The sequence below is a fragment of the Pomacea canaliculata genome, linkage group LG4 (assembly GCF_003073045.1).
Source record: "Pomacea canaliculata isolate SZHN2017 linkage group LG4, ASM307304v1, whole genome shotgun sequence".
NCBI lineage: Eukaryota > Metazoa > Mollusca > Gastropoda > Architaenioglossa > Ampullariidae > Pomacea > Pomacea canaliculata.
Genome location: NC_037593.1, coordinates 5884622 through 5898276, shown reverse-complemented (window position 1 = coordinate 5898276; position 13655 = coordinate 5884622). Strand labels below are relative to the sequence as shown.

At 45.6% G+C, this 13655-nt stretch overlaps 1 protein-coding gene across 5 annotated transcripts; it reads left to right on the top strand.

Moving 5' to 3' along the window:
* The first annotated feature begins 4391 nt into the window (after positions 1-4391).
* LOC112561833 (cytochrome P450 1A1-like) lies at positions 4392-12605 on the top strand. 5 transcript variants are annotated; one of them, XM_025234602.1, is made up of 6 exons: positions 4392-4883; positions 6854-7377; positions 7622-7901; positions 8144-8652; positions 8923-9022; positions 9130-12605. In XM_025234602.1, exons 2-6 carry the CDS (start codon positions 6906-6908, stop codon positions 9365-9367), a joined length of 1599 nt encoding a protein of 532 aa, XP_025090387.1. In that variant the 5' UTR covers positions 4392-4883; positions 6854-6905; the 3' UTR covers positions 9368-12605. The 5 variants fall into 5 exon arrangements, with proteins under 5 accessions (XP_025090387.1, XP_025090385.1, XP_025090383.1 ...); XM_025234600.1 differs by having other exon boundaries at positions 4392-4894; positions 6890-7377; XM_025234598.1 differs by having other exon boundaries at positions 4393-4894.
* The last annotated feature ends 1050 nt before the right edge of the window (positions 12606-13655 follow it).

The following is a 13655-nucleotide window of genomic DNA, read 5'->3' as shown; positions in this document are numbered from 1 at the left end:
AACAAAATAAAACAACAAAACTGGTATCTTTACGTGACAGTAACGTCCAGAGATGGTTGTCCTGCCATACGGCATTACGTGGCAACAGCAATCACAGATGGCTGTCATCAAAAATTTATTTTTTTATCTACAGTTGCAGGCTGCATGGTGCATTGAAATTTCTTCCCCAAAGTGTAATTCCACCTTGTTATTAAGGATTGATTGCTGCTTCCTCTGAGACCCTGTCATGGTGGATATTAATTCTTCATTATATCCACCCACTCCCACAACCCGTCCCTGGACTGTTCATGAACAAGCGCTAGCCACGCCTTCTTTCAGGAAAAGGGAGCAAGGGAGGGATGGAAAAAGAAACGTCCATCCCCCCGTCTGATAAAATCTGTTGCCCAGTAAAAAGACAGAAAACAGATTATTGGTTTTATTTACATAATGATGACTGCAAGCTCTCTCTTATGTCGTTTGTGATGGACTGGTGGCTTACACAATAAAGTGCAGTGCTATACAGTGCAGTTCCCTCTGTTACCTTTCTATACTGCTTGTGTCTGTGTGCATATGTGTGTGTTTGTGCTCACACGCGTGTATAACCATGCATGTGTGTTTACGAGCGCGCATGAGTGTCTGTACGTGCTTGTATGAATAGCAGTGCGCGTGTTTAAGATTGTTCGTGCGCGTGTCCGCTGTAAACATTACACTCTCATTGCCACAGATGTTTTTAAAAAAGAAAAGCCGGTGGTTGTGAGCGTGGTGCTGACGTCACAAGAGATTTTCCCGGCGAACCACTCATTAAGAACATGGCGCTCATACTGGGGTAAAACCGTGTGAAATGCCAGGTGTAACAGATCTCATCTCAGAACTCTAGCATTCATTACACCTGGCTAGTTGGAGCTGTGGAAAAAGTCTCGATTCCCTTTGAACTGACACAAGCATGGACGTGGGCGGCTGGTGAACGGTAGCAACCACCAAGTGAGAGCTTCCTTCCCCTTGTAACTTCAGGCGCTTGTCGAAGAAATGCCCGGGAGGGCGTTGACCGTTTAGTAGGAGCGGAGACAATTGCAGCCTGAGGACTGTCAGGTGATATTTTATTGCTCTCTGAATAGTCCATTAGCAACACGCAGCTTCCAGTTTAGTCTGAACTCGTGTTACTAGAATAGTGAGTCAACGCAGGACAGGGACACTCTACAGGGTCTTCACTATGTCTGATAGAGCGCTGATCACCGGTCCTGACTCTATCATCCATATTCTTCTAGCAGTCAACTGAAGAGGCAACCTTCTCCCCTCAGAAAACGACCGGTAATTTCGTTCTTGTGCTAGCATGACGAGAAGTCAGCGAGAGACTAGGACCAAGACAGATTGCCCGCAGACCTGTGGTAAGTTTTGAGCCTCGTGTTGAGGACGACTGGTCTCTGACATCACTTGGTGATGAAGTGGACATCAACATTATCGTGAAGAGGACTTTGGTCCCTTACCATCGAATCTTTTGTAAGTGCAATAAAAGCACATCTGTTCCATGAGGATTATTCCTCACACCAATCAACATGGTTGTCAATAGTTGTGATTATAGTCAATTGAATAGTCTACCTGCTCGTCTTCCTTTGTAGGTTGATGTCATTCTCAATCCTGTGTCTTCTTTGTTTGTCTTTTGTTACTTGTCTGCATAGTTGTTTCTCCTTCTGTCCTTCGTATGTTGTCCATGTCTCCCACTTGTCTTAAGCACAGAGTGCATGAAAACATTCCCGAGTCGACACAACTGAGTAGGTAAGGCAGAGAGAAGAGGACACGAGTGACCGCATTCACTAAACAGAAATGGCCCAGGAGAAGGCGAGGACTCTAACATATCTCCCAAACGACCTTAATAAAATATGGATACGGGGCAACCTAGTTATTTTTACCTTATTTTGCAAGTCGTTTGCCATTTCCAGGCCGACAAACTGACTGGAGTGCTGAGCCAAAATTAGCTTGCAAGAGGGTTGTAAGGAAAGAGGGAAAAGACATGCAGAGGGTCGCAAAAAAGATTTATTGGAAAACGATGGAGTGTCTGAAGAACAAACTAAACAGAACGGTCAAAACAAGCGAGCAGAGAGAGAGAGACAGAGACAGACTGACAAACAGAAAAAGAAAAAAAAAATGAAGAGAGAGAAAGAGAAGAGGACATATAGGAAAGAGAGGCTGAGAAAAAGAGACGGAGGGGTGGAGATGGAAGAATCTGTTTGAGACGTTTGTTACAGAGTCAGTGAAGTCTCCACCCGTAAAATATCGACAGTTTATCAGGGAGAAATGAGGCCCACAGCGACATTAACTGAATAAAGTCGGGATTAAAGAAATCACATAAAAAAGAAACAAAAAATTAAAAATTAATTATCAATTAATTTTACGTCTCGACTTTCCCAAGGTTTTATTGAACAAGATGGTAGAGTTATTGGCTCTTACTGCCTGTGTGGGTCGTTGGGTGACCTGGAGAGCCACACCCCTACCTACCCCCAGCCTTACCTACCGACCCTGTGTCCCCAGCCGCAAATTACCTGCGCGTCTTTGACCACCGCGTGGTTGCCATGGCAGCGCATCAAGTGATGTTGCTGGCAGTGAGCATTAGCCCAGAAGGGTTTTAGAAATGTCCCGAGAGAGAAAATGATGTAAATGAAATATTTACACAGCAAACAAGTCGATTTATAGCTCGTCCTGATCCCGTTTCGGAGATGGAATTAATACAGTGTGTGAGAGCGCAACACGAGCGTGCAAATACTGTTAAACTCGGAAATTACAGCATTCTCGGGTGAGAAGGAGACTTTAAAAAACACACACACACACACATATTTAGATAATATATTACGGAATATTTACAAGTTACCCACAACAGCACAGCAAACTCACTAAACCTTTCGTAATGGAGACTGGAGTAAGACAGGGTTGCATATTATCACCGACGATCTTCCTAATGGTCGTAGACTGGATTATGCGAAAGACAACCCAAGACAACAACACCGGTATCCAGTGGACCTTCCCCAAACAGCTAGAGGACCTGAACTTTGCAGATGACATTAGTCTCCTATCTCATCGACAGCAGCATGCTCAAACCAAACCGAGCAAGCTAGAAGATGAAACGGAGAAGACTGGCTTAAAGGTCAGCAGAAAGAAGACCGAAGTGACCAGAATCAACAAGCAGGAACTCCCAATCCCACTTCAAGGAGAGAACATCCTGGAAACAAATCGCTTTGTGTATCTGGAGAGCATTGTCAACAAGGACGGTGGGGCGGACGATGACATCAAAAACCGCATCAACCAGGCCAGGCATTATCCTTCAGCAGCAAGACCCACATCTTCAACACTAATAAAGGCAGTCCTACTGTATGGTTCTGAAACCGGGAGAGGGACAAACACCATCAACAACAAGCTCCAGAACCTTACCAACCGATGCCTATGCCATATATGTTATTTTTCTCCGCGGATTCGCACTCGCCGGTTCGATACCCGTTCAGCGCAGCATACTTTAGCTAGTTTATCCAATAAATAAATGGTACCTGACCCCAGGAAAGGTAGCAAGGCAAAGATGAATACCTCCTTCGCAGAGATGCTCCCCCCTGAGATCAGCGGGATCTCCCCAACACCACCACCACCACACTCTAAATCGGTTCTCACTCGCCACAACCGAAATGTCAAGTGTCTACCTTTACGTTAGTTATAAATAGGTGTGGATGAGCTGACTGGAACAACCTCTACTGCTGGCATTTGTCTAGCACTCACAGCGCATGCGCCAGCTTGGCGAAATGTCTCTCCCTCCGCGATGCTTTGTACAGGCAAGGGAAACAACTGAGGAACTACGGCTGCTTGTCACACACAGTAACGTCCCTTTTCACAAGCTGGCATACCAGTCAATTGTCGACATCCTCGTTGGTTAATTATGCTCGGCTCTTTCAACAAAACCATTCGCTTTCATTGATTTTTTTTAAATAGAACTTTCATCGGCTTGTTCACACTTTCACGTGTAGTTTAGCTGATTTATTTATTAGCCTGGGTACCTGAATTCTTCTGAGCTGATTCTTCGATCCACTTGTGATGCTACAACACAATTTCAGTCTATCTTTTCATTTGACTGGAGCTAAATATGAAAAAAATTGTCTCATTCCATTTCGACTGAAGCTCGCTAGTTTTCCTCCATCCCTGGAGAGAGAGAGAATGTTTACCAGACAGTAGTCACGACCATCGATAAACATGTTCCTGGCAAATTTGATGATCGGACGACCAGTATGATTTATGCATAGGTTTTATGATCCGCTAACACACACCACCACACTGGTTTATTTGTTTAACAGATTGTGGTGACATTAAGACTCGCTTTACGAATACAACAGATGCCTAATAGAACTCAGTATAGGAGAGTAATTTGCTAGTTTTCAAATTTCCTCTTTTTCAAGAGAAAAGCGATCGACAATTTCCAATTCCTAATCAAAAGAACCATTTCTGTTGTCATGGCATCGTGAAAGCTTCCAAAGAAAAAAAAAAAAGACTGGTTCACCGACACTAGACATTCTAGCGCAAAAGCAGCTGTCATCCGTTGTGCCGATCGATTCGTTTTCACACAAACAATTTCGTTCATTATTACCGCCATCACGGCGAGAGGACAACCGCTGTCTAACTTCCGGCGGCCTTGACCGCCATCCTGCCAGTTGTGCCCCCTTTGCCTCTTGCACCCGAAAAGAGTCCGGGTGAACAAGGGTACTCGCAGTGCCCGAGGAACCCACCGCACGCCTGCCCGACTCTCGCACCACCGCTAGCAGGCTGGGAAGCGTTGTCATGACAACCGTGGCGTGCGATCGACAGAGTTCTTCTGGCTCCACGCAGTGTGGTTGGCAGACTGGCTGACACCGCGAGTACAGTGACACCAGCGCCAGGTGAAACTTGAGTGAGTCCTTAGTCTTGTGTACTTTGTCTCATTTCACACACAGACATTCTCACCACCTTTGGCTTCATTTAGTCTGCGTGTTTGGGTGTTTGTTTACGTATCGTATGCGTGTGTATGTGTGATTCTGTCTGTACGGGATTTACTTAGATATTGTGTACAAATATTCATATTATGTACATATGTGCTTACGTACGTGTGTGTGTACGTGCGTGTGAGGGATTATGTGTGTGTCAGAAAGAGGAAAGGAAGGGTGTGGGAGCCAACGCCCAGTGTCGCCCGTGACTTTTTTCTGCACGTGACGTAACACGCGCCTGGCACTACGCACGCGTAATCACGAGTGGAGAGTTTTCACGGCAACAGACCATTGATCGGGCGTGCGTTTGTCTAACAATAACTATCACGGCGATGGTGTAGTGGAGTCTGTTTATCAAGCACTACGATGAGGATAGTGGAGCAATGTTTATCAATGATTATAAGGGGACTGGCATTGTTCGTTTATCGATGACTGACACTGGGGTAATGAAATGTTTATTAATAACTGTTTTAGTGATAATTAAATTGTTTTTCATTACTATGGGAGTGAAAACGGATTTCTAGTTTTGTTTGTTTTTTAATGACTTAGATTGGGATAGCGGATTTGCTTGTCGGGGATCATAACTTGAATAATAGTAATCATCCTGTCGCGCCTTTCTTTTGCTTTCTTGGTCTCGTCCTTCTCCTCTAGTGTTCAAGGGTTTAGAAACCTAATTACAGCAGAAAGTGTTGTTGTATGACACGCTCAGTACACTTCATGATTTCTTTATCTTCATTTGTACACTCCTTCATTTTTGTCATGGTGTCCACCCAGCAGACGTTCTCCTCCCTTGGGAACGACTTCTGGCCTTGGCGTGGAACGTCTACCTCCCACAGGTAGTGCAAGTCCTCCCACAGGTAGTGCAAGTCCTCCCACAGGTAGTGCAAGTCCTCCCACAGGTAGTGCAAGTCCTCCCACAGGTAGTGCAAGTCCTCCCACAGGTAGTGCACGTCCTCCCACAGGTAGTGCAAGTCCTCCCACAGGTAGTGCAAGTCCTCCCACAGGAAGTGCCCGTCCTCTCACCAGTATGGCAAGTTATGGTCACGAAGTCATTTGATTTCCACGGCGCAGCAGGCAGTCCTGACAGTTCCTCGTCCTTGACTCGCCTCCTTGGTGAAGGTTCTCTAACCCAACGTCCTTCCTCCCGAGTCTCGCCCTCCTGGCTTCAGACTCAGTCAATGAAGTTGGCCTTAGAGATGCTGAAGTTGTACCGTGAAGTGTATGCTGGTTCTCTGTTCCCTATTTTACGGTGCACATTTGCAACCACACATATAGCGAGGGAGGCCATTTTTCACTCACTCACCAACCAAATGGCCAACATCGACAAGAGAAGGGTTGGGGTTAGAAGGGTTAGAAGACCACCCTACTGACGCTCCGCTCCTCCTGTAGTGGTGTGGTGGACAGGTGACTAAAGTGTCACTCTTTTCCTAGGTGTCATTGACACCTCTGCCAGCCGGCTGGTCGCGCTTGGCTGCTAGAACCACTCAGGGCTGTCTCCCACGTGTAACACCTCTCCCTCATATCACACCCCTCCACTGCACATAGCCCCCTCTTTCTTGCATAAGGTCTCTGGCTAGCACACAATCCACCCGATACCCTAATTGGGGTGATACCTCCCCATTAAGGCTACCAAATAATAATAATAATAATAATAATCATAATCATAATCATAATCATAATAATCATAATCAATGTCCGCTTACATCAGACCTTTACAGCGTACACTTTATTGGGACATACGATGAAGCTGGTTAAGACAGAATGTAGCGGTATACGACACTCTACGATTGTATACATGTACTACAGTGTTTGTTTGTTTGTTTGTTTTGGTGTTCTTTTTGCGAAAGTCCGTGATTGTGAACAACAGATTGTGATATGTACTGCAGACTGCGGTTGAAATCTGATGACTGGTCGGTCCGCAGCGGTCGCCGAGCAGTCATGGGGGACGGCCCTGGACACACGGAAGCCACACCCTCACTTTCTGACGACGAGAACCACGTGCACCCGTTTGTCTCCACCCTGCCCCTGCCGTACCGCGCCGAGTGGCTTCACGACCTTCCCAGAATCCTCTTCTCCCTCCTCACCAACAACTACTACTGCTCACTGGTCGCCGTGGCCGTGCTCCTCTTCCTGCTCCAGCGGTGGCGGAACAGGAATTTGCCTCCAGGACCTTGGGGGATACCATTCTACGGGAACCTGAACTACCTGCTGCACCTGCCGCACCTGCAGTTGTCGCACCTGCGCGAGGTATACGGAGACGTGTACAGCTTCAAGGCCGGGTGTCGGAGAATCGTAGTCCTGTGTTCCTTTGAAGCCATCATGGAGGGTCTGGTGTACAAGAAGGATGCTCTTAGTTGCAGACCCGAGCTGGACAGTTACAACTCTCTGTACCAGGGCGGAAGACAATGCGGTAGACAAGATGTTGTGTGTTCGCTTCGTATCCAGAAGTCTAGCACGTGTCTTTCTTCCTTAGAGTTACCTCCCTGGCACCACAGTTGCTAATGATGAGAGATTTAAAAAAATATTATTTATATATATATTTATAATTAAAACGGCATTCCCTTGACTTTTAAGAGATTGAAGTTAATAGATATATCTCTTTTCTTGCACCTTGTGACATGCTCATCACCTAGTGACGCACTGCCTGTCCAAAGGGTTGTGCACCTCGGACGTCACCGAGCAGTATCTGCTGCGCAAGCACTTCGCCAACTCCGCCATCGACGCCTACTGCTCCGCCGCAGCTCGCATAGAGGACAAGCTGTCGTCGGAGATCGTCGACATCATCAACTACTTCAGCGAGCTGCAGCGCCCCTTCGACCCCGCCCCTGTCCTGGAGATGGCCTGCCTCAATGTCTCCCTCAGCCTGACCTTCAGCCAGAGATTCGACCCTGCGGGGCGCGTGGCCAAGGAGATGTGGAGAACATTTGAACACAGGTTTTGTGTGTTCCTGTCTGTTTCACCGTTAATTTTCCTGCTTAAACGTTTGTAGGTGTGATTTGGGCATTGATTGCTGCTGAAGCGGCGTAAAACTCAACCAGCTAATCTCATGCTTGTATGGTTTGTGAAGTGTGCGAGGCAGAGTACAAAGTTTACCTGAATCTTTCATTTTGTTTTGTTGCCGAGTTTTATTTGGAGGCGTTGTTTACACTACCTATATTTGCTCATTATTTTCTCAGGTCCAGTGTCTATTCCTTCAACGCCGTCGATTTCTTGCCGTTGCTAAATGTTTTTACCACTGACGACCACCCGGAATACATCCGGGCCCGATCGGGTGACCAGGTGGAGTTACATCGCCGGTTCCTCAACTTCCACAAGGACACGTACGACCCCAGCCGACCACGTGACTTCACGGACCAGCTCTTGTTCTTCCTGGAGAGCGGCGAGGAGCGGGGTCTGTTCCAGCCGGAGGACATCGACAACATCCTCCTTGACATGGTGGGCAACGGCTTTCAGGCAGTGGCCGTGACCTTGGCCTGGTTGCTAGGCTACATGGCCTTGAACCAGGACATACAGAGCGAGGTCCACGAGGAAATAGACGAGGTTGTTGGCCGGGATCGCCTCCCTTGTTTAGATGACCAGCCTTACCTCCCATTGACGGCAGCTGTGATTTACGAAGTGCAGCGGTTGTCTTCCATAAAGCCTTTCTTGATTCCTCATGCGGCACGTGCGACCACGTTCATACAGGGTGGGCAGTGCTTGTGGACCGGTCCATCCATTTATATAGTAGCAGAAGTACATATTCCCCTTTAAAAAAAAATAGAGAAACCTTCCATATCCGCCATATACCCACCATTGAATCTGAAGACACATCTCTTCCTTGAGCATTACGCCTAACAGCAGTCCACACAATGCTAGTCTCAGTGATCATACTAGGGTGACAGGCAATAATTTTAGTCACGAGAGACTACATCACAGAGCCAGGTAGACTGACACTAAACTTCACTGTCTTCTACAGGTTTCGAAGTTCCAGCAGGTTCTATCGTACTGTTTAACGTCTGGTCCTTGCATCACGACGCGCGGTACTGGACCAACCCCGGCAAGTTTGACCCCAAAAGGTGAGCAGTTCAAAGGGGGAGACCCCGTCACACCTACAGACAACATCACTGACACTCGAGCATTCTCCTCTGAAAAGTGGGTTCGCTTACGATCTTTCTGACGGCAGGTTCCTGACAGAGGACAATGTGTTGGATATCCCGGACCACTTCTTGCCATACGGCGCTGGCAGCCGACAGTGTCCTGGAGAGAGCTTGGCGGACGTGGAGCTCTTCCTCTTCTTTGCCAACGTGATGCATCAGCTGAGGGTGACTCCGGCCCACCCCGCCTTCAGACTGGACTCCTCTACCTACGACCACGTGCTTCGACCCAAACCTTTTGAAATATGTGTGAAGGAGAGGGACTGAGTCTCACACCACTTTCCAGCGCGATGCTGCGTGTTTGTGTGAAAAAGAGAGTATATGTGTGTGTTTTTTATATACAGTATCTGTATTTGCATGTATGTGTATATGTAAATTGTGTGAATGTATATATGCGTTAATGTAGATATGAATTTATGTGTGTGTGCGCGCATATGTTTGCCAGTTATATCTGCATTTCAAAGAATATATATCTATATAACCGCTGTCTTCAAATGTTTACTTGGAACATGTTATGGAAACTTGTTGTGAAACAGATATATTGCGATATAAAACAAGAAGACATGATGTGAAGATCTGAAGCGTTCCCTCTCCTCCTCCACCCCTCACCCTCTGTACTTTTCTGTCCGTCCTTGACGTAAGCCACGCCACTGGTCAGGTCGATGCCAATGACGTCACTGTCGCGCCACCAGGCGCCGCTGTCGCTCTGGAGATCCTCAACGCGCAGGCGCAATGATGGCTTCCGCTACGAGCTGATCCCTGCCAGAGCCAGGCGAGCGGCACTAAAGAGCATCAGCATCCACCACCGAGCAACCGAAACAAATCGCCTCGAATTTTTTTTTCGCAGGTATTATCCCTTCTCCCACTCCCACAACGTCGGAAAGTCTGCAGCCGCCACTCGCCCCCTCTCCCTCTCACCTACCCGCCAGTCCCCTCCCCACCGCCATCCTTCCTTGTCTAAGTTACAGTAATGCGAGGACAATCTTGCCTGCGATACGATCGCCGAGGTAAAAAGGCTAGAAAGTATTGGTTACATATTTTATGTATGTCTGTAATTAGATTATAAAACAAAACCTACAATATCTTGTTTATATATATAACCCAGACTAAATGATGTGGGCTTCTTCTGTGTGCTGTTTAGTTACGGTTTTGGACAAGTTTGGTTAATAGACCCTGGCCTTGTTCTTTCTGCTTTTAAAGAGGTCTCATGGTTGTTATCAAGATTGGCAATCAAGAAATTATGTCAAAATCCTCTTTGAAGTCTATCGATCTTTAACGTCTTCTTCAGTCAGTGTATAAATATGTAGCTTACCAAATGCTGGTGTTCGGAGCGCCCTGACTACATTTCAGTTAGGCGTCTCACCCATAACATCACACACCCTAAGGCATGTAGTGAACCCCGGTTCACTACATTCACTACACTACTACGGCATTATGAATCGTAAGTGCCCAGTCTGTAGTGATACTGAGCAGTCAGAATTGCATTTTATTTTCATTTGTCCGGCATACGCTAGTATTACCAAAAGGCAAAAAAAAAAAAAAAAAAAAAAAAAAAAACCCCGTTAAGTTCTGTAGATGGCCATCAAGTTTTAAGTTAGCTATGTTATAAAGCACTACAAACGCTAAAATCATCTCCAATTTATCAATATTTCAACTTCGTGTGGATGTTTCTGGAATGTCTATCGAATTAGAAGAGAGAATCGTGAGTGTAATTAATAATTAATAAGAGTTTGCAAATTGGCTGTGTGTGATTTGAGAGCTTATCTCTTTAAATACAGGGTTAGTCAAAATTATGTTAACACTTAAATGGTAGAAACCATTTCTTCACACATGTGCAAGATGATTTACAGGAGTCTCAACCTGTTCACCATACAAAAACCTGAGAACGGTACCATTTAAAGTCCGGACACATTTCACGGGTGAATGCATGATACTAGTCCTTATTAGTATTAACATAATTGTTAATAACCCTATACTTGTAAAACCACCAACCACCCGAAATGGGCTGATGGCCTAATCAATAAAGTTCGTTCCTTTGTTCATTCTTCTCCACCCCGATCCGCTACCCGGCTGTTCTTAAGTTCATGCGAACACACGGTGAATCAACCCATCGTTACAGCCCATCAGCACGCCTGCAATGGACGTGTAACAGCAAGAGGAGTAGATGATTATGATCATCGCTCGCTCTATGCATCGACCTCCCAACAAATGATTCCGGCTCCATCAGCTGCGGAGTCTGGCACCAGCAGCCCCTGCGATGTGGCCGATCGATTGGTGGACATACGACAGCGCGGCGACGGTGAGAATTACAGGTCCCGGACAGAGGTGAAGGTGTGCTGCTCCCAGCAGGCTCTCGTGTTACAGGGAAAGGTCGGTCCCTCTCCTTTCTTTGGCCTCATTAGAGGGGGATCTAAAATGTCAAGCAAAAAAGAAAACAAAAAAACTAAAAATTGTTTACATTGCAATTATCTATGTGTTACTAAACTGAGGTCACCTACTACTGATCATGGTGGGCAGACAAGTGAACACTGCAGCCATGGGGACTAACCGTCTTATTCCAGCCGTCGGCCACGCACACAGCTTAAAGGTTATCCAGAGTCCAACACGAAACTGAGCTCGCCCTCCTCGGGCTTTTCTAGACCTAACTTCCGATGGAAACTTCGCCAAAGTCTCGACAGCTGCTGCACCGGGGAGTTGGACTCTTGCTGAATATCAGAGATTTTTCTGAACACAGACACAACTGCAAAGCTCCCACGTGACATGGAGGCGCTCCTGTTTTTCTATACATAGTTTGTGTCCTGCTAGTCTGTTATCATACATTCCAAGCTTTCTTTGTAATCATAAGGATAAACTTGTTCTTTCAAAATGCAGACCAGTCTGATAGCCAATTTCGACTCACAAAAATCTTCCACTGAAATTAGATGAAAAAATCAACATGTCATTCATTTGATTTATTTACCTTGCAATCAATTCCTGTGCAGGTATCAGCAAGTGTACTTATTCACCGTTTCATAACAAAGATACACACAAGAAAGAAACTAATAAGACTTATGAAGATCACTTTAGATCGCCAAGCAACAAGTCTCTTCAACAACTCCCTTACTCTAAAATAACAGTATGTGATAGAATAACGCAAAAGATATTTGTAAACAGCCATTTGTTCACTTTCAAATTTCTCACCACAGATGCTAAAACCGACAATCTTCAAAAACTGTACTACACAAAACGTCATTAAAAAAAGTTTAGAGAAATATCTCTCCATATTAAATGGAATGAACAGTTCTGTACACATTTAACATCATATAAAATTTGTTGCAAAATTGTAATACCCAAGTCACCAAATCACAGATCTGCCAGGCTGGTGATCAAATATTACTGGCATCAAAAACTGGTTTCAAAGTTTGATTTGTGTAGATGCGAGTAAAGAAAAAAAAAATCACGCACACTGTGATAGTGACAAAATATGATACTAAAAATTTTCATTTGTCAACTTAAATAATAAAAAAGCATACTAGCTCTCACAATAAAAGCCAACAATAGATTACATGGTCGACATTCAAAATGGAAGTGCGGTTCCTTCGCACCTAGCTAATCAGCATTTTCATCCACGTGGGCATGATCATTACAGTTTTCTGTGGTAAAAGAGCAAGACAGACAAACATGGGACATTCAATATAAAAACCGTCCTCTCTTTTCACAAACAGCTTTAACAGTTAAATGTGGTCATGCTGATTAGTCAACACTTGTGACCTAAACTTAATCATGACACATCATATATAAATTTCAAGTTACAAAAATTTGTAAAGAATTTTTTGTGCTTTTAAATGCAGTAGTTCCTATCCTAAAGCAATTGATAGCCAACTGAAGCATGTCAAGAGAACTGATGAAGAAGAGGGTAGGTGAAAATCCAGGCAAAAGTGAATCTGTAGTTAAACCTGGAAAAGAACAGTAGAGAGCGAGGCAAAAGACATCGGAACCACATGGGCCCAACTGAAGGGTGCTGCCTAAAACAGGGTCTACTGGCGAGGTCTTGTTGTGGTCCTGTTCTCCTTGACAAGGAATAAACTAAACATATACTACTACAGTCAAATCTCCCTACTATGCCACCTACCGGGACCGAGCAAAAGTGGCATAGTAGCGAGAGTGGCATAGTAGAGAGGGTTTGTAAAAACGGCTTTATTTGTTCAAGTTACCCGTCAGTCCAAAGCAGGGGTGGGCAATTAATTTTCCCAAGGGGCCGCATGAGAAATTGGGATGGTTTTAGAGGGCCGGACTAATATAGTTAACTCAGTTTTACCCAATACTGTATGTATAGTATATATACTGGCGGGCGGGATGGTCAGAGACAGGAGGCCTTTGCCCAAGTCTGGTCCAAAGCTCTCAAGAATCGTCGGCTTCGCTAGCTGTCTCCTCTCATTCTCCCCCTCACCTCTTCATCCTCCACCCCTCCCAACCACATCCGCGCACCTGCATCCTGTCGCTAGTCGACCCCCTCACACCTTCCCTCCATCACGTGGATGTCACCCAGCCAGCGACCACTACTCCCCACATCGCC

Excerpts from the sequence above, each read along its gene's own strand:
- LOC112561833 (XM_025234602.1), top strand. The coding sequence starts at position 6,906 with ATGGGGGACGGCCCTGGACACACGGAAGCCACACCCTCACTTTCTGAC. Across the intron at positions 8,653-8,922 it reads TGCGACCACGTTCATACAGG|GTTTCGAAGTTCCAGCAGGT; the intron begins GTGGGCAGTGCT and ends TGTCTTCTACAG. Across the intron at positions 9,023-9,129 it reads GGCAAGTTTGACCCCAAAAG|GTTCCTGACAGAGGACAATG; the intron begins GTGAGCAGTTCA and ends TTCTGACGGCAG.